This window comes from Chelonia mydas, chromosome 3 (assembly GCF_015237465.2).
Source record: "Chelonia mydas isolate rCheMyd1 chromosome 3, rCheMyd1.pri.v2, whole genome shotgun sequence".
Lineage (NCBI taxonomy): Eukaryota > Metazoa > Chordata > Testudines > Cheloniidae > Chelonia > Chelonia mydas.
Window position 1 is genome coordinate 124,961,899 of NC_057851.1, and position 25,127 is coordinate 124,987,025.

Consider the following 25,127-nt stretch of genomic DNA (forward strand, 5'->3'; position numbering starts at 1 on the left):
GGAACTTGTATTATAGCATCCTTTGCTATTGAGGGAGGGGGGGCAGTTGTTGTCCCAGAACTTAGGGTTTGCTCTCCCCCAGATTTTTCATACATCTGTATGCGCCACTTGTTGGCCCCTCCCAGGGCATAATGTAATCACATATAACTTTCCTATGCTGACACAACCTTGCTGTCTCTCCCTCCCCCATTTTTTTCTGAAATGATGCCCCTGATTATAGTATTGAATGGACTTTAGTTGGATCATCATGTTAAACACAATTGTAAACACATACTTTAGATTACAGTATCACTAAGTATCAGAGTAGCAGCCGTGTTAGTCTGTATCCGGAAAAAGAAAAGGAGTACTTGTGGCACCTTAGAGACTAACAAATTTATTTGAGCATAAGCTTTCATGAGCTACAGCTCACTTCATCGGATGCAATCACTAAGTAGTGACTTGTTTTATACTCTTTTTCCTGATAATCGGAAGTACCCTTTGTTTTGTGTTCCAGATGTCACTAGCTGACCCAGTCACCAGCTGTCTTTCCCCTGCAGTGCATTATATGGTTTGCAAACTTGGATTTGAGATAGACAGCCATTCTGTTAATAGTATTGTGTCTGAAAATGGTGAAGTATGTTGGAGAACAATCACAGAGCTTGTGCATTACCTTGAATCAGGTCAGTGTTTGCTTTAGATCTATTGTGTGTTGTGTCTGAAAGCAAAAACAAAATGCAGTTTTGAAGTAGACCTAGCATGGTTAGGACATTGTATTACAGTACAGCAACAGCTGCATCACAGGTTGTGTTACAGAATTCACTTTTAAAAAGAGCTTTAAATCTTTATTGCGGGAGGGGGTAAACAAAAAACCCCATTGAAATGGTAAAAACCAAAACATAGAATATATACTTTAAATACTATCTGATTTTTTTAAAATCCTGGTCGCTGGATGAAAAATTAATTGGTACAGAGAGAATAGGTTTAAAAATCACCTCTTGTGGATTTCCCCTCCCAGCCAGATGTTGTTTTTCTTTGTACCCCTCTTGCAAGAAATCTGAAAGACTCTGATACTTGCCCTTGGACTGTTGCTCCCGCCCCACCCCCCTTGCTGATTCCTAGCACACCAGTTATATAGAGGTAGTATTTCTTTCTAAAGCATTTTCTAATACTTTAGCCACAATGGAAAATGAGCAACAAGGTGAACCTGCTGAATTTTCATTTGATAAATCTGCTGTAGCACAAATGCTGTCACTTGCTTCCAGGGATGTGGAAATGAGAGAAGTTACGTTGTCTGCCTCAGTCATATGTAGTAGTTACATATGTGAGTACAGCTTACAGGGGATGTTATTTTTTCCCCCATGGCATGCTAACTTCATCCTAAAGAGAAGAGGTGATATAACACTAAACAAAAAAAGTACATGTACTGGGCCATATCCTCAGACACTTTTCAATTGAAGTCAGTGGAGTTTCACCTACTTACATGAGCTAGGAATCTGGTCCATTATGTCAGCAGGACCTGTAGCAAGCAGCCTTTACAGCTTTGTCATTTCTGTCCTGATCCCAGCACAGCTATCATTCCCACCTTTGTTTGAGAGCCTGTCAATTATACCAACTCATATGGTGGTTTTATGATTCATTTTCTCATGTCATTTATGCAAGATATTATTACTTGTCTCTGTACTGGAGTTGGTAGAGATAATAGGCAAGTGCATTATAAAACATTATTCTACTCGGCCCTCTGCAATGCATCTTTAACTTGTGCACCATTTATTTTTGTAACAAATACTTTGTTGAGCAACTTGATATATTGCTTATCTCTTCTCTCTTCCGGGCCACTTTGCCACTTTATACTTATGGGTGAATGTACTGGCCTTCCAAAAATGATGGTCCTGGCATGGGGCTGGGAGTTTTGGGTTCTATTCCCATCTCTGTGACCTTTATGAAATCACTTAAAACTAGGTTCTGCAAGCTCAGCCTCCCTTTCTACTCCTGCATTTTGTAAGCACACGATGTTTAGATACCTAAGAAATTGTCTGAGCCCATGTTTGGAAACACACAGTTTAAAATTGTTTTTATCTGTAAAACGTAGAGGCAAAATATTAGAATATGACATTCATGATAACTGTCAAACAGGAAATCTCTTTAGAGTATGTAGGAAAGAGAAGCAACTACCTGTATTTCAAGTTATTAGGTCAGACAAGTATCTGGAAGTATTTTTTTCTCATATGAATGAGTTTTTCCATTTTCCATTGGAACAGGGCTTTAAAAAAATCCCTTTAGCTTGCATACCTTAAATTTAAAAAAAGTTTTTACCTTTCCTTATTTAGGATAGGTAGTTATTCTTGTTTTGTTTTCCGTTGTAACCTTTCCTTCATTTTCCATCTACTACAAGTGTCCTATTGACTTGGCAGAATAATCTGTGTAGGGTGAGAGGGACTTTTGATTTTTAAAACAGCCTGACGAGAACAAGTTTAGTTCTCCATAGGATTTGAGACAGTGGACCTTTTGAACTTCGCTGCTGTGACCACCCTTTTATTTTTAATTTTAAGATCAAAATGTGGATTACATAAAAAGTGTGCAGCTGTTAGGACCTTTATGTGAATCTGTTCATTTGCATCTACAATCCCTGACCATGGAACAGTTTGAAGTTCAATACTCATTGTGGTTCCAGTGGACAAACTGTACAGAGGTACGAAAACTAATATTGGCAGTAAATATTTTAAATTATGCAGCTGTCTGAAGAGTTTGGGACCAGATTACACAAAAGTAAACAGCAAAGCAAAATACCCTCTGAAGCTTTCAGAATTTGAAACTAATTGGCATCCTATGAAGTAATAGGGTGAGAACTATGCTGAAATGTGCTACAATTTATCCATGTTATCACAATCAGAAAATCTACTAAATATTTTTGGCCCGTGCCAACGGATGAGTAGGACTGTCTTTGCTTTTCTGTGAAGCCTAATATGTTTGCTTCTCTGTAAGGGTCCTTCTTTTGTTGAATTGTTTTTCTGTGCCAGAAATCAAAGTCTGGGTACTGCATGAACAGAGAGTTAAAATGATTCTCTAGATGGTGATCTTGCCAACTTTTTCTGCAATCTGGTCTCATGGACAGAGAAGTCTTTATATATTTGTATATGAGTGGTGGGGGAAATCTTTGAGAAAAACTTGGGAGACTTCATTTCAGCTACCCCTATTTGTTTGTATATGTTTGACAGCTTTCTTCAGTTTTTATGTAAGTTCACTGATAGTGTGAAACATAACTTTTCCCCTCTCTTCTGACCTCACAGCTACTTCTTGAAGTGTTTGCTGCACTGGAGAGCATGGAAGCTACAGCAATTGCACTTAGCTTAATGAAACTAACATCCTGTCTGGAGCGAGCCTTGGGTGATGTAAGTGCAAACAGTTAAGGCTGTGCTGAAGTTTTGGTTTAAGAAGCTAAGAAATGTGCTTGCAGATCTTACTATAGTTGAAACTAGGATTCTGTTGTATCTGTTAATAGATAGGGCAGCCTGTAAGATATAAGCCTCATATACTGCCTTGAAATCTGGGTGCCAGCTGGTAATTTCCGTTCTTGACCTATTTACAAGGTTAAAGGAGACTGACTAATTAGTTAAGGATATTAGAACAGTAAAATATTTTGTTGTGACTTAAAAGTCCCCCAACCTGTTTCTCTGTATGATCCTTGGAAGCCTGAAAATAAAATCTGTTCACTAACTGGAAGCTTGTCTCCAGATTTCTTATTTTATAGCATACTGTAGAGTGTTGGGCTGCTTGCAGAGGCAATTTCTGCATGAAATAGAAGTAATTTTACTGCTTTGGCTTTGCTTTTCATGCAAATTCCTTTATGGTGCCCACTAGTTTAAAGCAATTTTGTTCTATATTTTGGCCAAAGTGGTCTTTAAGAACAAGGAATGGTTTGCCTTTGTGTTGCACGGCTTTTGCCCTTGTATCCTAAAATTTAATTTCTCACTAGTAAAAGTTCACAACTCCCAGCCTGTGTTCCTGGAATAATGTCTAGAGAAAAGATGGTCTCTGAAGAATTCTTCAATTTCTTTACTACATCAAAAATCCAGCTTTGGCTTCCAGTATTGGAGAAATGAAAAATTAGGCATATGATCTGATCTGTAGATGGTTGGTGGCTCTTCACGGAACTCCGTAACTACATTTGACTCTCATAGCAGGTCCTCAAGAATGTCCTAATTCATGAGCCTTACTTAGCCTTTTCCAGTAAATGCTATTGGATTGTGTGCTTAAACCCACTGTTGAGGTGCCTCCGCACCCACCCCTTTTTTGTACTCTACATTCTCTCCACTAAGCTTCTTGCCATGCCTCTTCCTCACCAAATTCTTGCCTCTTTGTAGAAATAATTTACCAATTTCTAGTTAGTGTTTGTCTATCTTCTTTCTACTACTGGAATTAAAGTGGCCCTGGAATCAGAGAAACGACTTATGTAAGATTCTATGATTTAGATGATTTGATTCATGATAGAGTTTCTTATTCCAGTTTGTCCTTTTTATCATCTCATGAAACTTCAAAGTAGAGGGTTTTTTAAAATGTTTTATTAGTTGAACTGAGTGTGGATGTAGAAATGAAATAGTTGTATACTTGAAATATTTAAATATATATTGGGATATATCCATCTTTATTTCACAATATCCTGCTTTGATTTTTTAGGTTTTCTTACTAATTGGTAAGGACTGTCCATTCCTTTTAAGAGATTTGCTTGCATCTCAGGAGCTTGCTACAGTCTTTGGACAATCTGTGGTGAGTATATGGTTTTTGAAGTCAGTTCGTACTGCATGTGAGGTGCATTGTCCTTTTTATAAGATGACTAGGTTCCAAGCAAACTACAACTTAAGTTGAACAAGCGTTTGTAAATATTGTAGTATGTACATAGTTGATATCCCTTTCCAAATGTTACTTAATTACAACAAGTAGTCGACTGGGAGAGGGAATAGTGCAAGAATGTTAGCTAAAATTTTAATCTTAAGTGGAAATATGTTTTTATGGTGATGTACATATATTAATGCTCTTATATTCTGTATAGTCTCCAACCAAAAATCTACATATGTGAAAATTAACATCAGACATTACAGAAATTTAAACATTTTAGGTCTATGGCTTCTAGAATGCAATGTTACAAACTATAATAGTCCAATACAAGCCAGAAGATGTCACATCAGAACAGCTTAGTTTTAAAAGAATTTGCCACTATGTTGTTGTGAAATGCCTTCTAAAGTTCCCAGAAGTCGTAATTTTCATAGTGATGCAGAGCAGCTGGCCAAAAAAAGGGTATGGTATTTTTCTGGTAGTGCTTACATCATGCTAGGCTTTTTATGTGAACAAGAGAAAAGTTACAGTTTCTGCTCAAAGAATTTACACTTCTAAAAAGAGATAGTGGGAATACAGACATGAGTTATTTGATATTGCTTCAGAGGTTTAGTGTGTTTGTGTATTTATACAGTAGTTTAAACCAATATATAACATATATTTCATAAGGATGACCTTTGGGTTTTGATAGTACATGCAATCCAAGTTTCACAAATAAACAATCAGCAGAGTTTGAGACTTTTTTTTTTTCTCTTGTGGACGTGAATCTGGAAGATCCAACCTGACTAAAGAAGTTCCAACTCTTGGGTCAAGTTCTGCTCTGTTACATTAGTATAAATGTATTGATTTATATTAAATTATTGGGGATTTATACACTAGAATATCGAGCAAAATTTGGTCCCATTTGTTTGTTCTTCCTGATCCAGCATACTTTGTAACTAGTGATAGACGGGCTGCGCCTATTTTTTTTTTTTTTTTTTTACATAAAAAAACTGAGTAACGTACAAACAAAATAGGGAAAAAACCCTTCTTTTAGAGTGTGCCATGCATCGCAAGTGAATTATTTTTGTGGCTTTTGTTGTAAACCATGATCGATCATCTTGATGGGGCTAAGCTTAAGGACGCTCCTTGAAGATATTAATATCAGCTAAAATAGTCTCTCACATTTTCTAGGAGGAGAAAGGCATACAAAAGTTGAAATATATATTTCCTTACGTAGTAATTATCCTCTGTCCCAATTAGATGAATGTGCTAAGAGTATTCATTGGGTCTCCATATGGTCTAAATCTCCGTAACATTTTGTGGCATGGATTTGCTTCCCCTCAAGAAATTCCTGCAAAGTAAGTTACCGGTGAAGTGTTTCCAAATGTCTCTCTTTTTTTTTTTTTTTTTTTTTTTTTGGTCTGTCAGGCTGCAAGCTGTAGAGGAGCATTCAGCATAACCAATAGCTCTCTCTCTTGAAATGAAAAACTGGTACACTTCCTTTTTTTTACCAATCCGCTTCCAACTGACTATTTCAACCCTAAATGAAACGAGTGAACAGAATCTGTATTTGTGGTTGAACGGAGGCAGGGCAGAGCACGGGGTAAACTCATGGCAGCACTTCACAATTTCATTTTTTAAAACTGCTGCTTTGTACTAGCACTGCCATGGCCAATGATTTTCCCAGCTCTGCTCCAGATATGTCTCAGTTGGTTAGTCAAGTTTCATTTTGTGTTTGGGTGAGTGGGGAATTCATTCAAGGGCTGTTTTTGCTTTGGTGTTAAACTTTGAGTTTAATGTATTTAATTGTGCTGATAGGGAAGTGAGTGAGTCAGTGCTGTTTTTCAGAAACCTGATGCCTTGTGTGTTAGAGAAGGTGATTTGAGCAGCAGTGGGAATAAGCAAGTGCAAAAGGTACAGGAATGGGGTAGATAGAAAAGCTAACAGACACAGCTCGAAAGTGGGTTTTTATAATTCCTTATGTTTTCCTTCACCGAATCAGATGTTAGGTGTTTGCAGTCAGGTGACGGGGAGAGAGGGAGGATTGGATTTGTTGTTTTAAAAAGACAATAATCTCAAGATTTTGTGCATGGAGATTTCTTTAGAATGTCCCCGTGCCACAAACATCAGTTTTTCTGGAATATATGTACAATTTCCCTTCTAACATATTGTGATGTTGTGGTATTTCCCCTAGATATTGCTCTATGCTGCTTATTTTAACTGCAGGATTGGGCCAGTTGCTAAAGATATACCTATTGCAAACTGAAACCATTTTAGTACATCGACCTTATATAGCCTTCACTAACTTAACGGAGTTGGACATTTTTCCAGGCAAGTATCTAATTGTTAACAAGCTGTGACATTTTAAGATTGGCTCCTGAATTCTTTGTAAACGCAAAATTACCATTGGAAAAAATGGCTGTTCCACAGTTCTAGGACTGAGCCCTTAATTAAGACATTTGTGTGTACTGCTGTTAAATGAAGAAAGTAAATTGCATAAATATTTTTAATACACTTAATAGAGTGTAAATAAATACATGTAAATAGCTAGAATGTAAACAAATGGAAAAAGAATATCTAAAATCTAAATTGGGCATTTAAGCCCATGAAGTCTAAGCTTTTTTATAAGCATTCTAACTCTTTGCAGAGTCAGTGTTTCATTCAGCCACGTGGGCTTGTGAAGGGCTTCATTCTGCACCCAACTGGAGATTCAGTCCTGAGGGAGGGCAAGGTGTAGTGCTCTTCTCTGGCAGAAGCCCCAGGATATGGCAGCAGTAGCATCTTTTTTTTTTTTTTTTTTTTGGCCAGGATTCTCTGGATACGCCGCTAGTAGAGGCTGACTGAGAGGAATTTCTTAGATTCCCTAGCTATGTCCCTCCTTGGGCAACGCCTCCCACTCTGTGGGTGGCACCAGTATGCTCCAAGACCTTCAGCTTAATGGGGGTTATGGACACTTTTGTGCTACATTGACCCACTTCCAGATGGACTCTCATTCTGCTGGTGGAACCAAGACCAGGCCTCTGAAGGCAAAATCCAGCCCAACATTCAGCTCTCCAGTATTACGAAATTATACAGCTGCTTCTGAATTTGTCCTTTGCCATATCATTGTGCTTCAGAATCTAAGCTTTCTTTTAGAAAAGAAGTTATTTCTAGTCCTTATGGTTACAGAGAAAAGCTTCATAATGTGAACCTAATGCAAGGCAATGCAGTAATGTCTGAGAGTCCAGGTTACCTGACACAATGGCTTTGAGAGGCATTTATTGTGTTGAGTTGTCAACTATGAAACCTTAAAAATGACAATCTGAGGGACACAGAAAAATGAAAATGTAGGGACAGCACAAAATTGAATTAATATTAAACTATCACAGGGGTTACTATACTGACTCTTAATTAAATTAAATGAATAATAAAACCTACACTTTCTAAATTTATCTGAAGGTGATGCAGAACTTCCACCATAGTGCCACAGAACTCAGGTCAATCTTGCTGTGGAATGCTAGCCTTGCCAGTAGGCAGCAACCAGTTTTTAAAATTCATGCGTTATTTTAGTCTGTCATGTACAACAGCTCACTGGTAATGCATCTTATTATCACTCTTCTCAATTTTTGAGCTTAAAAGTGTTTTTAACTGTACAGCTTTATTTAGTTAATATTAAAAGGCTTAACCAAGTAATTGAATAGCTGTTAGATCTCTCTACAGATTAAGCAGAAATAATTTGTATTTTCGAATGAAGTGCTTTGAATAATTCCTCTTCAATAAGTCTAACTCTCTACATTTCAGTATATATTGTTAATTTAAACAAATGTTTTTGCTGATTTGTAGATATTAATCATGAAGCACTTTCCTTAACTGAGGAAATAGCAAAGATATCCAGTTTTGTATTAAAAACAATGTTACCATTTTGGATTGCTGCACTAACAGCTTTCAGGCAACACAGGTAACAGAACTGCGCTATTACATTTTCCTTCATTTTTTTTCCTTACTAATTTCAAAATGATTTTTTTACCACAGGCATCCATTATTTATGGAATAATCTGTTAGCTTGCAAGGCTTGATGAACCAGAAGCATTAATGGCATCTAAATGTGTTAGACTAGCCTCATGCAAGTGTACAATTCATGGAGCTGGCATTCAGGTTTGCTTGTACACCGGACCCTCACTGGAACGCGCGTCTATATAGCGCGAATTCGCATATAACGCGGTCGCGGCCATGGATCCCAAATTTAATTACTTTAATTGCAATTCATTTTAACGCGGTGCCACACATGGATCCCAAATCCCGCATTCTAGCGAGGGTCCGGTGTATTTGCATTAAACTCTGTTTTCATTAGAATGCAGCATGGAGTCAAAATTAAATATTACACTTTTTTATGTGAAACCCTTGTATGAGAGAATAGCAGACCTCTTCAATAGACAAGTGACAGCTAGAATTCTCAACTAGACTTTGAAGTCAGCGTAAGAGTTTACATGACAATCACAGAAAATTTGAGACCAAGAAACAGAGCATTATAATAAATTAATTGAAAAAAAAATTGAAATATGCAAACTTTGCACGTTTGCGGATCTGTGTAATCATATGCAGTGTTAGTTCTGTCTTCCCTTCCCATTATATGCTACACCAACCTGTCACATCATGTCTTTATTTAGATTATAAGCTATTTTCTGGGCAGGGTTTGTCATTTATTGCACCCAGCACAATTGACCCTGATCTTGATTGGGTGCCCAGTGTACCACTGTAATACAAATTTTAATAAGTGCTTATGGACAGCCATAGCTTCCACAAAGATCAGTGTGTGTTTAAAGAAAAAACTAAAATCTTACATGCATTCCTCTAATTTTGCAGGTATGCTGACTGTGTTATACTGTTACTCCCTCAGCTGGAAACTGGACTTAGATTACTCTTCACCACAGTTAATAAGTGTCCAAATAGACTGTTAACTGCTGAGGTAGGGTTTTTTATGACCGTGGTACCTTTTATTAATATATTATTAATAACAAGCTTCAAACATGTCCTAAAATAGTTTAATATTATACTTAAACAAGTAGCTTTTAAGTGGACAATATAGTTTGATCTTTTTACAGACCTCTGGTACGCCTTTTAGAGTGTCACATGATAGCTCTCTTCCTTTGTTTACAGAGGTTTGAAAAGTACAACAGTATAGCATTGCCACTTGAATGTAATAACTTAGAGTGGAAAACTGTTTATGCTGTTTTTACCTCTTTTCTTACCTTAAAGGGATGATTCCAATTTATAGCAACTCTGGTTTGTCATGGTAATTAAATAAAAATTCAATATGTAAGTGCAGTTAGTGTCACCGCTTTTTCTGAAAATGGAATTATTAATATGGTATTTTTTTCTATTGTAGTCATCTTCTCTTTATACCACCTTTGATGAGGTAAGTTATCTGTAAAATCTTTTGGAATATTTGAATACGTGTTATTTCTTTACAGTAAAGTGTTCATTATAGAATTCAAGCCCAGAGAAAGATGGAAATAAATAAATTTAAAGATACTAATGCCTATCATCATAAAAATGGGCCATGCTGAAGTCTTTTGAAAATAAAGATAATTCCATGAACTTTTTGAAGTTGAGAAAAGATTTCACAGACCTGAGGTGGCAGAGACAGAAAAATAAGACTCACTACGACATCTATAAACTGCTGGCAGCTCCTCAGTCTACACTTCTATGTATTTTCCTCCTGGTCCTTTATCTTCTTGGTATCCCAACTCTGAATTTTCCCCATCTTATCAATATTTATTTTCCATTAAAGTGCTCCAAAATGTACCCAGTATTCTAAGTGTGACTGAAGCAGTGATGTACAAAGAAGGGATATTATGTCACCAGTCCTTGGGGCTTGATACAAACAATAAATTATAATCCTTAATGAGAGATCATGACTAACATGAAATGTTTGGTATTGATCTACACTGTGACTCCATTATTGTTTTTATCTAAAATAAACTAGAATTCTTTCAGTCCTCTTATTAACTAATTGATCTGTTTCCAAAGCACAGTGGTTTTTCAATACATAAAATCAGGAAAGTAGTTTGGTCCCACAAGCTGCAACAGAATGGAATACAGAATCCAAAGCTGGAGAGTGCAGTATTTTGTATGTCCCTGTTACTTATTTGATGAGTAGGTGATAACTTAATTTCTTGTAAACAGCTTTATTTTATGTCACTAATAAAAACAAAATATGCTCTTTTATCAGCATAGGATCACCTGTTCAAAAAAAATGCAAATGTACACAGAGGCAAACAGCCATTTCTTTCCTATTTGACTCTCCAAAAGCCAACGTATTTTGTTTTCCCATATTGTCCATCACTGCTAAATAAAACAGTTAACTTAGGTGATGGAGATTTGGTGGTAGTTTAATGTTACGGATGCTTACTATTATAATCAGTATTTTTCATTTAGCTTTATAACTTTGGGTTTGTTCAACATTACGTTGTCTTCAATTTCAAATGATTTTTTTTCTAGATGCTAACAAAACAGCTGAATGACAAAGAAATCAATCAGCTTCCTCTAATTCTTGGAGAGTCTTCAATGGTAAGTGTATTAAGTGCTTTTTATTTAGCAATACATTTATAGTTGATAGTGCTAAAAGTGTAATAGATTCCTTAGACATAAGAAGATCACGTCCCCAGGAGCTTACAGTCCAATGCCCCTGATCCTGCTTCAGTATGAAAGAGGCAAAATAATACTTGGCATATAAATATAAGATTAACTAAAACAGCACAGAATGTTGAAGAGGAAACCTAACTTGAGAGCATCTGTTTTTGTAGGGAGTTGGCTTTATTACCTGGCATCAAGAAACTCACTGCCAGCAGGAATTAATTTTTTTTTTTTATGGAAAGGTGGCTATTTATTATGAACATCTTGACTTTATTCCTTTTAACCACTGTTTATCATATTGCCATCCAGACTACTTCATTGTTTCTGACCCTCAATTCCACTCTATCTGCCAGAGCTATAAAGTATAGACTCAGGAGCCTTTGCTTAAATTTAATCATTTTCGGCTATTTTTGTTGATTGTGGGCTGGTGTTGTGTTGGTTTTTTTTGTTTTGTTTTTTCACCTCTCGTCAGACCTTTCCCAAGATGGGAGTTGCCTTTTTTTAAAGAAGTGGAGTTTAAGAGGTGTTCCTCTTGCCCCTCTAAGTGCTCCATTTCATATGGGCCTAAGTGCCTTTTGTGCCCCAAGAATTGTATGCTTATTAGGGTTTCTGTAGAATTGTGCTATTTACTTAGTTTTGTCCACACATGATTCCACAGGAATTCCTTTGGGATTTCTTGAACCATCAAGAGGGTCCACGTGTAAGAGATCATTTAAGCCATGGAGAGATCAACTTAAATGAGTTTCCAAGAGAAATAGCGAATCAGATACTTGCATTTTCAGTTACACTTTTATGCAGATTTTCAGAAGAGGAGGAGCTTGCAGCTCTTAAGGTAAGAGCTGGTATGGTGCAATCAGAACAATGTATAATCATTTGGATGCCAAATATGATTTTAAAACCATTTATGGGCTACAACTTTCATAATTGTTTTTAACCCTCAGCACCTTTTTGTGGGTGCCACACTAAGCTTTAAATATTTTCCTAGCATTGCTCTGTAATACTGAAATGAAGCATAGAAAAACTGTCCCCAATATTGCCCTTCCTGAATTTAACCTGGTTTGTTCTTTTCACCCCTCCTTGTTAATATGTTGTTTCTTCCAACTGTACTTTAACTGCTTAATTTTTAACCTAAACTGTATATATTTAATTTAAGATTATCATTTTGTCCTCTCCACCTTGCTGTTTATCTCCCTGGTAGCTCAACTCTGAATTACCGCCAGTTTATCAATATCTTCCTTTGAAGTACCTAAAAGTGCCCACACTGAAGTGTGGCTGAATAAGTTATGGAGATAAAATCTGACAGAATATGAATGTGAACTTGGTACAATAATGGAAATGTGGTTTTCGCCATGTACGGTATTGAGTCATGTCCAGTTGCATATCTACAAACACATGTATTTCAGTGTTAATGGTCAATAAGCATGTTCCTCCCAATTTCCTATTGATAGTTAAAATTACTTTCCCTAACTGCAATATATTAATGCGAGCTCTACTGAGCCAAACCTCCATTTATTAGCTATAGCTGATTTTACTAGATCTTCAAGGTACGACATGTCCTGTTTCAGTGGAGATGGGAGCTTTTTTACACAAAATTTTATTGATGAAGAAAACCAAGCAAAAAAAATATTAAACACCTAATATACTAATTAATGTCTTGATCCTTCACTTTGATACATTTAATTGAACATATATAACTAGTCCATTTTGAAGTCAGTGAGACTGTCTCATGTCTAAAGTTAAGTGTGTGCATAAGTCTTTACAGGATCAGGATCTGGGTTTTTAAAATTAGTACATGTTTTATCATTTATTTTTGTAAACTAGGAGCACACAGCAATTAAAGCACTGATCAGCTGTGCGAGTTGCTACCGTTCTCGGTTTCATCCAGTTGCCCGACTTAAGAAACAGGTATGTGGATATGACAGGGAGGGTAAACATTCCATACATCTATAAATTTTTTTTTTAACTGTTGTCTTTTTGCTTTGATAGTCCTGAATAACTGTTAGGCTTTTGAGGGAAGTTAAACTTTATGTACCCATGCAGTTTATTTTCTTTTCTTAATTGAGACTCGAGTTAGATATTAGGGAAAAACTTTCCAACTATAAGGATAGTTAAGTACTGGAATAGGCTTCCCAAGAGAGGTTGTAGAATCCCTGTCATTGAAAGCTTTTAAGAACAGGTTAGACAAATACCTGTCAGGGATGGTCTAGGTGTCCTTGGCCCTGCCTCATTGCTGGGGGCTGGACTATGTGACCTTTTAAGGTCCCTTCCAGTTCTACATTTCCATGATTTCTAAAGCTCCCCATTTATTGAGATTGCTTGTTAGGGCACTTCTCTTGTTGGTGTATTGGGGGATCTGCTCAGACTCTTCAGGTAACTTTTCAGTTTGGTTCCATCCTTTTGTGTTTGCTGCCCCACTAATTTGAGGGTTATCTGCAGATTTGTTAATAATTGAATATACATTAAAGAGGCATCTGACAAAAGTATGAAGGCCTAGAGAGACTTTTTTTTTAGTTGGTCAAAAAAGCTTTTGGAAACCATAGAGGTCTTGGATTAGACTAAAACTAGTAGGAGATGTCGCTATATATTAGGGGTGTCAAATGGTTAAAAAAATAATCGTAATTAATCACAAGATTAAAAAAAAAGTCGTGATTAATCGCAGTTTTAATTGGTCTGGAGCAGCTTGGCCAGAGGCGGCTACATGGGGGGAAGGAGGCGCGAGCAGCAGTGGAGCAGGTCAGTGGGAGGAGGGGCACCCCAGGCCCAGAGGCATGCAGTGGTGCCCCCCTGAGTACAGTGCCCAGAGAGTAATCTGCAGATCGCAGTTGGAGAACCACTGAATTGCTTGATAGTCTCTCGCTCTTTATTGAGTTGGGTCTGTATTCGACAGTACCTTCGTACAAACTTTTTAAGTTAGTGAGGATATGAAGTACATTACAGTGATAGTACTGATTAATTCTTTCATATTAAATGATGGGGAAAGTAAAAAATGGCTGCAATTTAAGCTTATATTGTGGCATGAACTTTTCATTTATTTTAGGACTTTCCACCCCCTATGTCTTGAACATACATGCCTTAATTGTAACTGCTGAACGAATGACTTACAAGATACAGTAATAGAGATTTAAAAAAATTAAAATAGTAAAATGTGTTGCTGTTGCAAGATATCTCATATGGGCTATATCTTGTATTGAAGTTTGGCTTTATTAAGGTGTATTTGACTTCCTAGGTGCTGGAGTGTATGAAGAGCATTAGTTCATGGCCTGAGCTTCCTATAGTGCCTGAAGAGCAAATACAAGAAATTCCAGGGTATGCGTGATCCGTTTAAAAAAAGTGTACCTTGAAACCATACTTATAAGGAAATAATAAAGTTAGTGAAGTTGTTGATAGAGAGGAAGGTGGTGGAACAAGATGAGGAATGGAGAGCAGTTTTGTTTTGAAAGAACAGAGTTTGAGATGATTGTGGAATGCTTAAGGAGGTGTCTCTCAAACAGTTGCAAGGTCGTGTAGGAGTGGAGAACAAGACTTTGATGTCATTGGCATAGTGAGAGCTGAAATGATGCAAATGATCATATTGCTAGGACTATAGTGCAAGTAGAGAAGGCAACAGAAGCCTGAAGGATGCCAACAGATTGGTGGCTCCTCCTCCCCTAAGAGATATTGATGGAGCTGCTAGCAAAGTAGAGAGGGAGCCCAGAGGACTGAAGAGGAGTAGGGATGAATAAGGAGAGGCAATCAGCTGTGAAGACAAAAAAAAAAATCACTTCTCGTGGTAGAAGCTTGGATACCACAGTGATGGAAGACCTTATAAAAACAGAGAGAGAGGTTAATAAGAATGAGAAATTCTTCTGAACTTGACAAGGAGGTGGCCATTATTGATTTTTATGAGGCAGTTTTGGAGATATGGAGGGGACAGAAGTCAGGGAACCTGAGGAGATGAAAGATCGGAAGTCTGTACATAATGGAAGTATTTAGTATGCTGCAGGATTCTGGAAAAGAAAGTAAGGAGATGGGATGATGATGCATAGGGAGGCTGAAGAGACTGAGAGGACATTGCTTTCGAGATGGAGAACACAAGAATTTGCTTGTAAAACGGAAGGAAAGGAGCCAAAGGATTACAGGGTAGTAGTGAGCATGTGGATAAATTGCTGTGACAAAATAGTTTTTGCTTCAATTAATTATGTTAAGATGTAAACTGATGTAAACTTTCTTTATTTTTGTGAAAGATTCCAAAAGTAATTTTTGTCTTTGTTTTTAAGGTTGGAAAGAAGTGCAGAAATTAGTCCTTGTATTTCTATGACTACAGAAATCCTCTCTCAGTTGCAACACCATTTGCCCCAGAATTGCTACATTTTAGATGATCTAATGAATAATCTTATAACTGAGAAGTAAGTTTAATGTTCTCCCACCCTTGAATCCACGCCTTAATACAATTTACTTCTGGAAATAAAAGGAATGTGGGACAGTAATGAGAGTTCACTGCACAAGTTGTTCCTTCCCTTATCTTGTAGAGCAGCATCGTTGAAGGAACCATCACATGTATTTGTACAGTACTGTAGTCAGTCTAAAAGTCTTTAGGATTCAGCAGAGAACTGTTCCCAGAATGAAGGGGAGAGAATGCATTTGTAATCTTTTTGCTTTGCAGTGCAACTTGAAGAAACAACCATGCTTGTATTTCAGAAGTGGGGAAGCAAAATAGTTACAGATGCACAAGAACTTTATGACAATAACTTGACTAAATTACCTTCCATCTGCTTTATCGTGCTGTATAACACTTTGCAGTGTTATAAGACAGGCCAGTCCTTGCTTACAGACAGCCCCCCTACCTGAAGCAAATACTCACCAGCAACCACACACCACACAACAAAAACACTAACCCAGGAACCTATCCTTGCAACAAAGCCCGTTGCCAACTGTGTCCGCATATCTATTCAGGGAACACCATCATAGGCCCTAATCACATCAGCCACACTATCAGATGCTCGTTCACCTGCACATCTACCAATGTGATATATGCCATCATGTACCAGCAATGCCCCCCTGCCATGTACATTGGCCAAACCGGGCAGTCTCTACGTAAAAGAATAAATGGACACAAATCAGACGTCAAGAACTATAACGTTTAAAAACCAGTTGGAGAATACTTCAATCTCTCTAGTCACTCGATTACAGACCTAAACGTTGCAATTCTTCAACAAAAAAACTTCAAAAACAGACTCCAAGGAGAGACTGCTGAATTGGAATTAATTTGCAAACTGGACACCATTACATTAGGCTTGAATAAAGACTGGGAGTGGATGTGTCATTACACAAAGTAAAACTATTTCCCCATGTTTATTTTCCACCTCCTACTGTTCCTCACACGTTCTTGTCAACTGCTGGAAATGGCCCATCTTGATTATCACTAAAAAGGTGGGGGGTTTTTTGTTTGTTTTTTGGGTTCTTTCCTGCTGGTAATAGCTCTCCTTACCTGATCACTCTCATCACAGTGTGTATGGTAACACCCATTGTTTCATGTTCTCTGTGTATATAAAATCTCCCCACTGTATTTTCCACTGCATGCATCCAATGAAGTGAGCTGTAGCTCAAGAAAGCTTATGCTCAAATAAATTTGTTAGTCTCTAAGGTGCCCCAAGTACTCCTTCACTCTGCACTAGAGATTTTAGTCTTAGCATTGTGGTTGGTGTTACAGGTGTGCATGACACTTAAAAGTGTTCATCTACCTCTACAAACTTCTCTACCAGCCAAACTTACATTTCTTGAGTCTTTTGAAGTAGAAGCTGAGATTTGCTGTATATTTTTATTTCTGAGATTTCTGGAGGTCTAAATATAGCTCACATTACTTCAGTTTCAATTGTGAAACTTATTTCAATTCACATTTTTAAAAGCCCCACTTAAGTGTTTGTAGAGGACAAGTGTCTAATTCAGTACAATCGTCAATACCACTGATGTGAAATGCATCCTTGCTGGAAGTCTCAAAGAGCCCACTGATTGAATGAATATATTTAAAAACAAAACTGCTTTCCCTTCTCATTTGCATCAGGCTCATTGCATGTGGGCAGGATAGCATGTTGAAGATGGCTCTTCTATTGCCTTTAGTTTACATAATTTATAGTTAGAAGACTTGTTTTCCAGTGCTGTTAATGTCACTTTTCACAAGCACAAAAATCCCTTTTAAAGCATTAAAGTAGGAGGCTTCTTAATACTGTTTAAGGTTCTGTCTGGCATGGCAAAATATCTTGCTGCTTGTTTGTTTGTTTTTTGTTTTTTAAATAAATTCTCCCCTAAAAACAAACCATTTGGAGTGATGTGGTCATCAAGAATTGTGACATACTTAGTCACTGACTGGCATACATAAAGATGACACAAGTTGGCATTTTAATATCTCTTAATGAAGCCTAATCTAGTGTGGTGTTGATTAAAACTACAACTTGTATTTTGTGAAATGTTAAGACTAGTTCTTGGTGTACTGCTACTATTTAGCTCATGGTGTTTTGTTTTGGTAGATTTTCTGTTTTGGACACCGGTCTATTGTGAACTGAACTATAATTAGTGAGAGGTTTAAAACAGACACCTCCTATTTCATTAGTGTATATTGTATATTTTTCGCCAGTTTTGTGTATTGTGGTATTATTTCTTTACTGCTCTGGCCTGGAATGAGAAACATTTCAAACTTCTAGTGATGTGATATTACTTACAGTAACATGAGAGAGACTACAAATCACTCATGCTAAATAGATTCTTGTTTTGGTGAGTCATGAGGAGACTGAGTAAATCTGTTTCCAAAACATCTGGATTAGAATTTTTTTAGCTCAGGCTACACTGGAATGGATGTGAAATCTTTCCGTTTTTAAACCCTGCGAACAAAAACTGAAACAGAAATGTTTCCTCGTTTACAGGCTACTGCTTGAACTCTGTAGTACGCACATTTGTACCCTGTACTGCCCACGTTCTGTACTGGAAATATTGGTAGTGTTCCGTAAGATATGCACACAGTGCCATCAAGTGTCAGATCAAGTTATTACCAGCACTGAAATGAGATACAAGCAGTGGATAAACAAGATACTGCATTCACGACAGAGGCATAACTATTTACGCATGTTAAACAGGTTGGTTGGTTGTTTTTTTTCCCTTTTTTTGGAGGTGAAGGGCTAATTTTAAGAGTGGATTTAACAGAGCAACTGAACACTTCTTTCCTTTTACTCTGCATGTGTACTCTTCCATATTCTGTTTACAAAATGTTAAAGCTAACTAGGTTTGTGTGTCATTGGTCTACTTAGAGTTAAGAATTTTCCGTAATTTCCATTATACACTAGTATGTTAATGGAAGTAAAACTCAAATCGGAGAATAATTAATTTATTTGGATATCTTTAACATTTTTCTCTTGTCTGGCCTGGAATTATTAGGGTCTAAATAAAAAGGTAATTTAAATATTTGGGGTTTTTTTAGCTTGTTCTCTTGGATGAAACTAAACACTAAAAAAAGAAAGGAGGGGAAAAAAGTGAAACTTCCAGTCTGTTAAAACTGAATTACAGAGGTTGTCCCCATCTTATCACTGCTTCTCTCATCATTTTATCGAGTAAGATAAGGAGTAATGGCTAGGATTCCATTAATGTAACTCCTAACCAGCAGTGTTGCTTGAGGTCTATGATTAAGCTTTAAAAATATGAGTGGGGTCAGAGAAATGAAAATTCTAATAAGTTTAAAATAATTTTAATTTTATCTGGGATTACAAATGTTAAAATGCTTGAGTTGTATATATGCTTATTTAATGGTGTCACTAAAAATGTGTATTAATGTAAATTATTATGTACTCTCAACCATAACCAGTACTTAATGTGTGCCAGGGCTGAGCCCCCAGCACCTCTAGGCTTGGCAGTTCATAGCCCTGGCACCTCTGGGCTTGCCACAACCGTTATGAACGTGTAAAACTTGCTTGAGCCCCAGCATCTAATTGCTTGAGCCCTGGCACCTCTTTCATTATAAATTCAGCACTGACCATAACCCTATCCTGCCACCCCCCCCCCCCACCCCGAAACTTAAATATATGGCTCTTCCTTTTTTCTTGCTTGTAAATTGTTCATAGCTATGATCTTTGCCCCATTTTTCACTAATGAATCTTTCAGACTTTTTTTTTCTTTCATTCTCCATACCCATTTTAGGGTGGAACAGGAAATCTGAAGAACAGTTTTGTATTTAAAAAAAAAATTCTATTAAATTTTCTGCTTATTTCTAGCATTAAATTTCTGTCTCCTGTGTTACGTCTGATTTTAATGTTGATTATTCTGGAACTAATCAACATCCATACCGTTTGTGAGAAGAATCCTTGTGATTATCAGCAATATATAAAGTGAGTATATAGTACTTGCTTAATTAAAATAAGTGAATAATTCATAATCCTTTCACCCTCCTTTGAACACCTTTGGTCTACATTATGTATCCTTATTGAAATTGTGGTTTAACAGCATGTGGTATATCAGGTAGTCAGTCTGTTTCCCCTATCATTGCACTAAGAATTTGGGGGACTAGTGAGGGGCTTGCTAACTGAAATGTCTTTGTTTACAACACGTGGTTCAGCTATTCACAGTTTCAGTTTTTCTTAGATTTCCCATTGGCACAAATAGGAGCATGGTCTCACATTCAAGCCCAAAATTAATAATAAACTTTTGATTCAGCATGTAATCAACATCATTATTTCCACTCTACACTTTATTGGTGATCACAGGCATTGTAAAGTGTTTGGCTGCCAAAGAAGGGAAATTGTAGGAGAGAACTCCTCTATATACGGTTATATTTCTATAGTCCCATAATATTGCATTTTTTGTGCACCAATATCAACAGCAATTCTGCAAATATTGCTTGTCCCTGTCTTTCTCTCTGCACCCATCCTTGCCACAGGTAAAGGAAAAGTGATGTAGCAATGATCATGTGAGAACTGGGAGACTTGGAAATCAGGAAAAAGTAGCAGTCCCAAGTTGGGCATCATCAAGGTCTGGTCTGTCCTGTCGTCCTTTTAGAAAGTCTTTTGAAGAATGACTTTTTCATATTTTTTTATTTCTTGTAGGTTTCTAAAGTCAGTCTTGCAGTATACCGAGAACTTGGTGTCATACACGAGCCCAGAGAAAAACAAATGGGATGAATCCATGGAGCTTACGCACAAAGCTTTGATAAAAATTAGGACTTTCAGCGAGAGAAAGCTAACATTAATGCAGCTAGCGACACAAGTGAAGCTGTCTTGAAAACACTTGGTTTCTGTTACATCTCAAAATTATTATTTTTTTAATGACTCAAAACTTAATGTGACCAAAAGTCCTAGAATATGTCTACTCCTTCCTTTGAGTGCAGCTTCCATCAAAATGCCTGTGAAACCAGAATGTGGCATTTACGTAGCAACAGTGTTGCTGTTTGGAGTTGGATAATTGTACTTCCTGAAAAGGGAACATTTTGTAAAGTGCACAATGAGACTCTGAGCTCTTACCTCAAAATGATTTGAAATGTATCTATTATTTAAGTGTACTATGTGCTTTGAAGATTGATTTTTTTTTTTTTTTTTTTATATAGTGTACCTGAAAATGACCAGGAAAACAACTGAAATAATGTATTGGAAAAAATATTGAACTGAAAAAAAGCTTTCAGTGTGGTGAAGCTAATATTTGGCCATTTCTGTGGCCACATACAACCCATTATCTCTCATATGCCCTTAAACAAATCCCCCAACAACAACAACAAAAAACCAACAAAACCAGGTTGCAACATTTTGAGTTAACAGCATTTCCTGAAATCCTTGTTTGCTGGTATTAGCACAGAAATGGGCAAACCTTGGGGTGTGATTTTTTTAAAAAAAAACTTTTGTTGTCTAGAATTTGAAACTGTTTACATGTGAAAACACTAACATATTTTTGTGTTCTCAGCAATAAGTATTGAGCACAGTATTTTTTACACTTGTCACGGTACCATTTTTGGTTAGTTTAATTTTTCACTTTATCTGCTAGTGCCAATCTTTAATGATTCATAGTTTGGGTAGAAATTTGGTTTTGTACATTGAAAATCAGAAAACATAAATGTTCATCTTGATCCTAAAAGTGATATTACATCCTTATGTTGCATACCTCATTTTTATCTTTGTTTTTCAAAAATTATGAAAATAAATCTCCCTTCTCCCCCTCTCCCCCAAAGAAAGGGGCCTGCATCAATTCAATAAACAAGCCATCTACCAATGAACATTAATCCATGTGTCTTTCCTAAAGGATGTAAAACAGATAAATGCCTCTTGGTCAGGTCTCCATTTCTTAGTATTTATATATTCTTACTGTAAGAGGCTTATTACAATAAAAGATTGACTTGTTTAGTCTGAAGATCACTCCAGAGATGTCCTTTTCTTTTGTATTCTAAAACCATAAGATAGTTTGTATAGAAGTATGAAGACCTCCTTCGCTGGCTGGCTGGCAACTCTCTATCCCTAGTGTGTGTCATTACTTTCTGGATGCACAGAATAATGTTTCTTTCACAATTCAATCAAAGGGCATCTGGCTAACACCATTAAAGATCTGAATGGCATTTTTTAGGAGTTATTTATTCTTCATTGAAAATCCCAGTTGGAGAACTTGTAGATCAATTATCATTTTAGTTCCTGTGATTTTATATATTCTGTTTGTCCAGGGAAGAAACACAAGTTTTAGAAGTCCTGCTACATACAAATAGACCTCTTCCTCAACAGTACCCATAGCAGTATGTTTCTCAGGTGGTATTTATAATTTTGCATTTAAACATTCACTTTTCATTACCACATAGTCAAAAGGATATAGAAATTAGGAATGTTCCAAAGAAGGAAATGAAAACTAGTGGCATGGATGTAAAAAGACAGGTCTGGAACTGGAGAGAATGATGTAGGTTAGAATTGTGATCACTGATCTAACTGGCCACTGTGGTCAGGCAGTGGGAAACTTCTCCCTATTACACTGGTTCAAGCCACTACGCCTAGTCCCTTTGTTTCATTTTAAATGTAAAACAGTAGTTATTACTCTCATAACAAGGATTTTAGTCATACTTGGAAGCTGTTCTTAACACTTGCATGGCAAATCCCCAAAATACTTGTGTAACTGTAATGCCTGTAGTTTACCACACTTAATTAATGTATTAAACTGATTTAAATCTCAGACTCTGTGTGTGTTTGCGGGATGGGGGGAATCTTTTACATTATAATGAGGATTCATTTAAGAATATGCAGTAGCTTCTGGTACTTGCTTCTTGGTGATCACTGAGCACATTTCCTCTGGTTTTCTAGTTTACATTTATGGTCAGGCAGATACAGCTGCAGCAAAATGAATTCATCAACTGACTTTAAAATGTCGCAAATAGATCTTCATTGGCGTACTATCTACAATGATGCACACAGGTTGTACCTCCACATTGTACATCTTGGCTGAGAGAACTTTGGCCATTAGGATGCATGCATACCACTTTGCAGTACTGAATGTGGCAAAATACAGCCCTCCCCTCTGGAGCATCTAGTAGGAACTCTGCTCCTATCTTCACCAGTCAGACATTATTGGACCTCCCTTGGAAAATGCAATCAGTTTTGAATCAGCCATTCACTTATTCCTTACTCTGTTGGGTCTCATGGCTGCATGTGTGGCTCATAGTTTCTCATGGATTTTAGAAGGCATAGAATGAGAACTGTAGGGCAAATAGAAAGTGTTTTCTTTTTCTTAATCTAGTTTCCTGAAAGTACACTTAACCTAGTTTCCTGTCCTTCAGGCGATTTGGGCTTTGAAGAACAACGTGCTCACAAGCTCTTTGCCATGACTACCCATGCTGCCCATCCTCTAGCCACACTTCTTTGGACTTTGTGTGCTGGGCTTTGAGGTAATAGAAGGAACTTCAGCTCTGACCATTTAGTACGGTGAAGAAACAGCAGCAGCCCAAAGCCCTTCAGAAGGTGTATGCATATCTTAATGTACTGGATTTTTTTTTTTTTTTTTTGGCTGGCTCTCAGTTGTCTGTAACTAAATGACTTCTGGGGCTAGACTTTCAAAACAGCACAGCTTCCCTGTACACCACTAAAGTTGCCATATTTTCAAAGTTGCTCAGAACACAGTAGCTCACAAAATATGTCCTCAAACTTAAATGTGGAAAGATTGATTTTGTTTTAGTCAGAACTAAAAAGCTGTGTTGTGCGTTTGAAAATTCGGTAGAATTAGATATGCATGATATCTACTGTCCTCTTCATACAGCTCTGTATTTTGCTACAAAGTTGGGTTATTTTTCAAATTCCTGGGATTGCACAAAATGTATCAGAGTGATTATTTGTAAACCAGTGTTCTAATGCCCTGGTCTTTACAGCTATGGAATTCCCTTGACCTTACATTCATACTGGCATTGAACAAAATGTGAGAGGCAGAGCTTGACCTAAGGAAGAGTGCTTTTTACCAAGCATCTTTTCAGAAAATTTCATAGTCTTAACATAAGTGATACTCCTCATGCAGTCTTTCCATAACTCCTATTTAATAAGTACCACTGGACAAAAATGAATAGCCATCAATGCGCCATGAGTTCCTTATGTTTTCCACATGACATCAAGGATCCAGATACAAAATATTAGTAATCTTGTTTATTATGGTAGTGCTGAAGGACCAAGCAAGAGTGGGACCCTGTTGTGCTAGGCACTGTACAAACACGGAATTACAGACAGTCCCTGCCCTGAAGAGCTTGCACTCCAAATACCAAAGAAAGACAGAAATGTTTAACAAATGGGTATAAGATTGAGATTTTCAAAAGCACCATAATCCCATCCTAAAAATGGAAGAGAAACCTATGAGATCATCACAGACCACTGCCTTCAAGACAGGGCAAGATACTCTCCCCCCACAGTAGGGGAGGTTTCAGATAATAAAATACTGCATATTAAAACCAAACAAGTCTCAATATAAATGTGACTGCCAGTCACAAAACTGTTTAGTTTTTGCCTAGGAATAGAAGTTTAACACTTTGAGGGTCAAATACTGAAAAAAGTGATAGAAAGCATGCAGGTGGGTCAAGTGTTCATACCCTTTGTTCATATAAATGTTAAATATATTCTCATGCAACTATTATAGTACAGTAACACCAAAGGTTCCCAAGCATAGATCAGGATCACATTGTGCTAGGCACTGTACAAACATATAACAAAAAGCCAGTCCCTGCAATACTTGCTGTTCATTATTCACTATTTGTTATTCATTTATTATCTTCCAATCTTGGGAGAGGGGATGAGGGACAGAAACGATAGCGTATGACTGAATACCCGGAATAAGGATAAGTGAGTGACAAAGCTTAAAAACTTAGATTGTAAATCCTTTTGGACTGGGGCTGCTATTTTGTTATGCAAAGATATATTTCTCCAGTAATTTATTAGCAACATGTAATTCCACCAGCTCTACCTTCAATATTTATCCTCTGATCGGATTTTAAGGGAATCTGCTGTTCACTACAGCAAACAATTGGAGGCAGCATTTGTTAACTGAAATAATATGGCATCCCAAGCTCTCTTTCTCAGCTGCTCCCCGTGACTGGTAGTAAAGGAACTCTATTATCTTTAAACCTCATTAGCAGTAATAGCCACTAGATAGCAATGTCATGTGTTGTGATCATCACTTGTGCTTAAAATTTGTTTTTCTTTGCTTCAAAACATTTCTAAATAACCCTTAAGACTTGTCTAAAAAGGTGCATCACAAACAGTGTTTTA

General features: G+C 37.0%; 1 protein-coding gene across 8 annotated transcripts in view; it reads left to right on the plus strand.

The window, feature by feature from the left end:
• The window catches only part of ERMARD (ER membrane associated RNA degradation), a 32,354-nt gene extending 9,794 nt beyond the window's left edge, over positions 1 to 22,560 (plus strand). For 3 of the 8 annotated variants that reach the window (XM_043543243.1, XM_043543242.1, XM_007071065.4), the window contains 17 exons: positions 494 to 659; positions 2,529 to 2,668; positions 3,267 to 3,368; positions 4,654 to 4,743; positions 6,052 to 6,149; positions 6,986 to 7,122; positions 8,614 to 8,728; positions 9,634 to 9,736; positions 10,157 to 10,186; positions 11,272 to 11,340; positions 12,065 to 12,238; positions 13,228 to 13,311; positions 14,633 to 14,712; positions 15,663 to 15,791; positions 18,303 to 18,512; positions 19,641 to 19,754; positions 20,469 to 22,560. In XM_043543243.1, the coding sequence (XP_043399178.1) occupies positions 494 to 659; positions 2,529 to 2,668; positions 3,267 to 3,368; positions 4,654 to 4,743; positions 6,052 to 6,149; positions 6,986 to 7,122; positions 8,614 to 8,728; positions 9,634 to 9,736; positions 10,157 to 10,186; positions 11,272 to 11,340; positions 12,065 to 12,238; positions 13,228 to 13,311; positions 14,633 to 14,712; positions 15,663 to 15,791; positions 18,303 to 18,512; positions 19,641 to 19,754; positions 20,469 to 20,643 (2,016 nt within the window). In that variant the 3' untranslated portion in view covers positions 20,644 to 22,560. The remainder of the gene's footprint in view (positions 1 to 493; positions 660 to 2,528; positions 2,669 to 3,266; positions 3,369 to 4,653; positions 4,744 to 6,051; positions 6,150 to 6,985; positions 7,123 to 8,613; positions 8,729 to 9,633; positions 9,737 to 10,156; positions 10,187 to 11,271; positions 11,341 to 12,064; positions 12,239 to 13,227; positions 13,312 to 14,632; positions 14,713 to 15,662; positions 15,792 to 18,302; positions 18,513 to 19,640; positions 19,755 to 20,468) is intronic. The other 5 variants (XM_037895186.2, XM_043543247.1, XM_037895185.1 and 2 more) reach the window with 2 other exon arrangements.
• Positions 22,561 to 25,127: the final 2,567 nt, after the last annotated feature.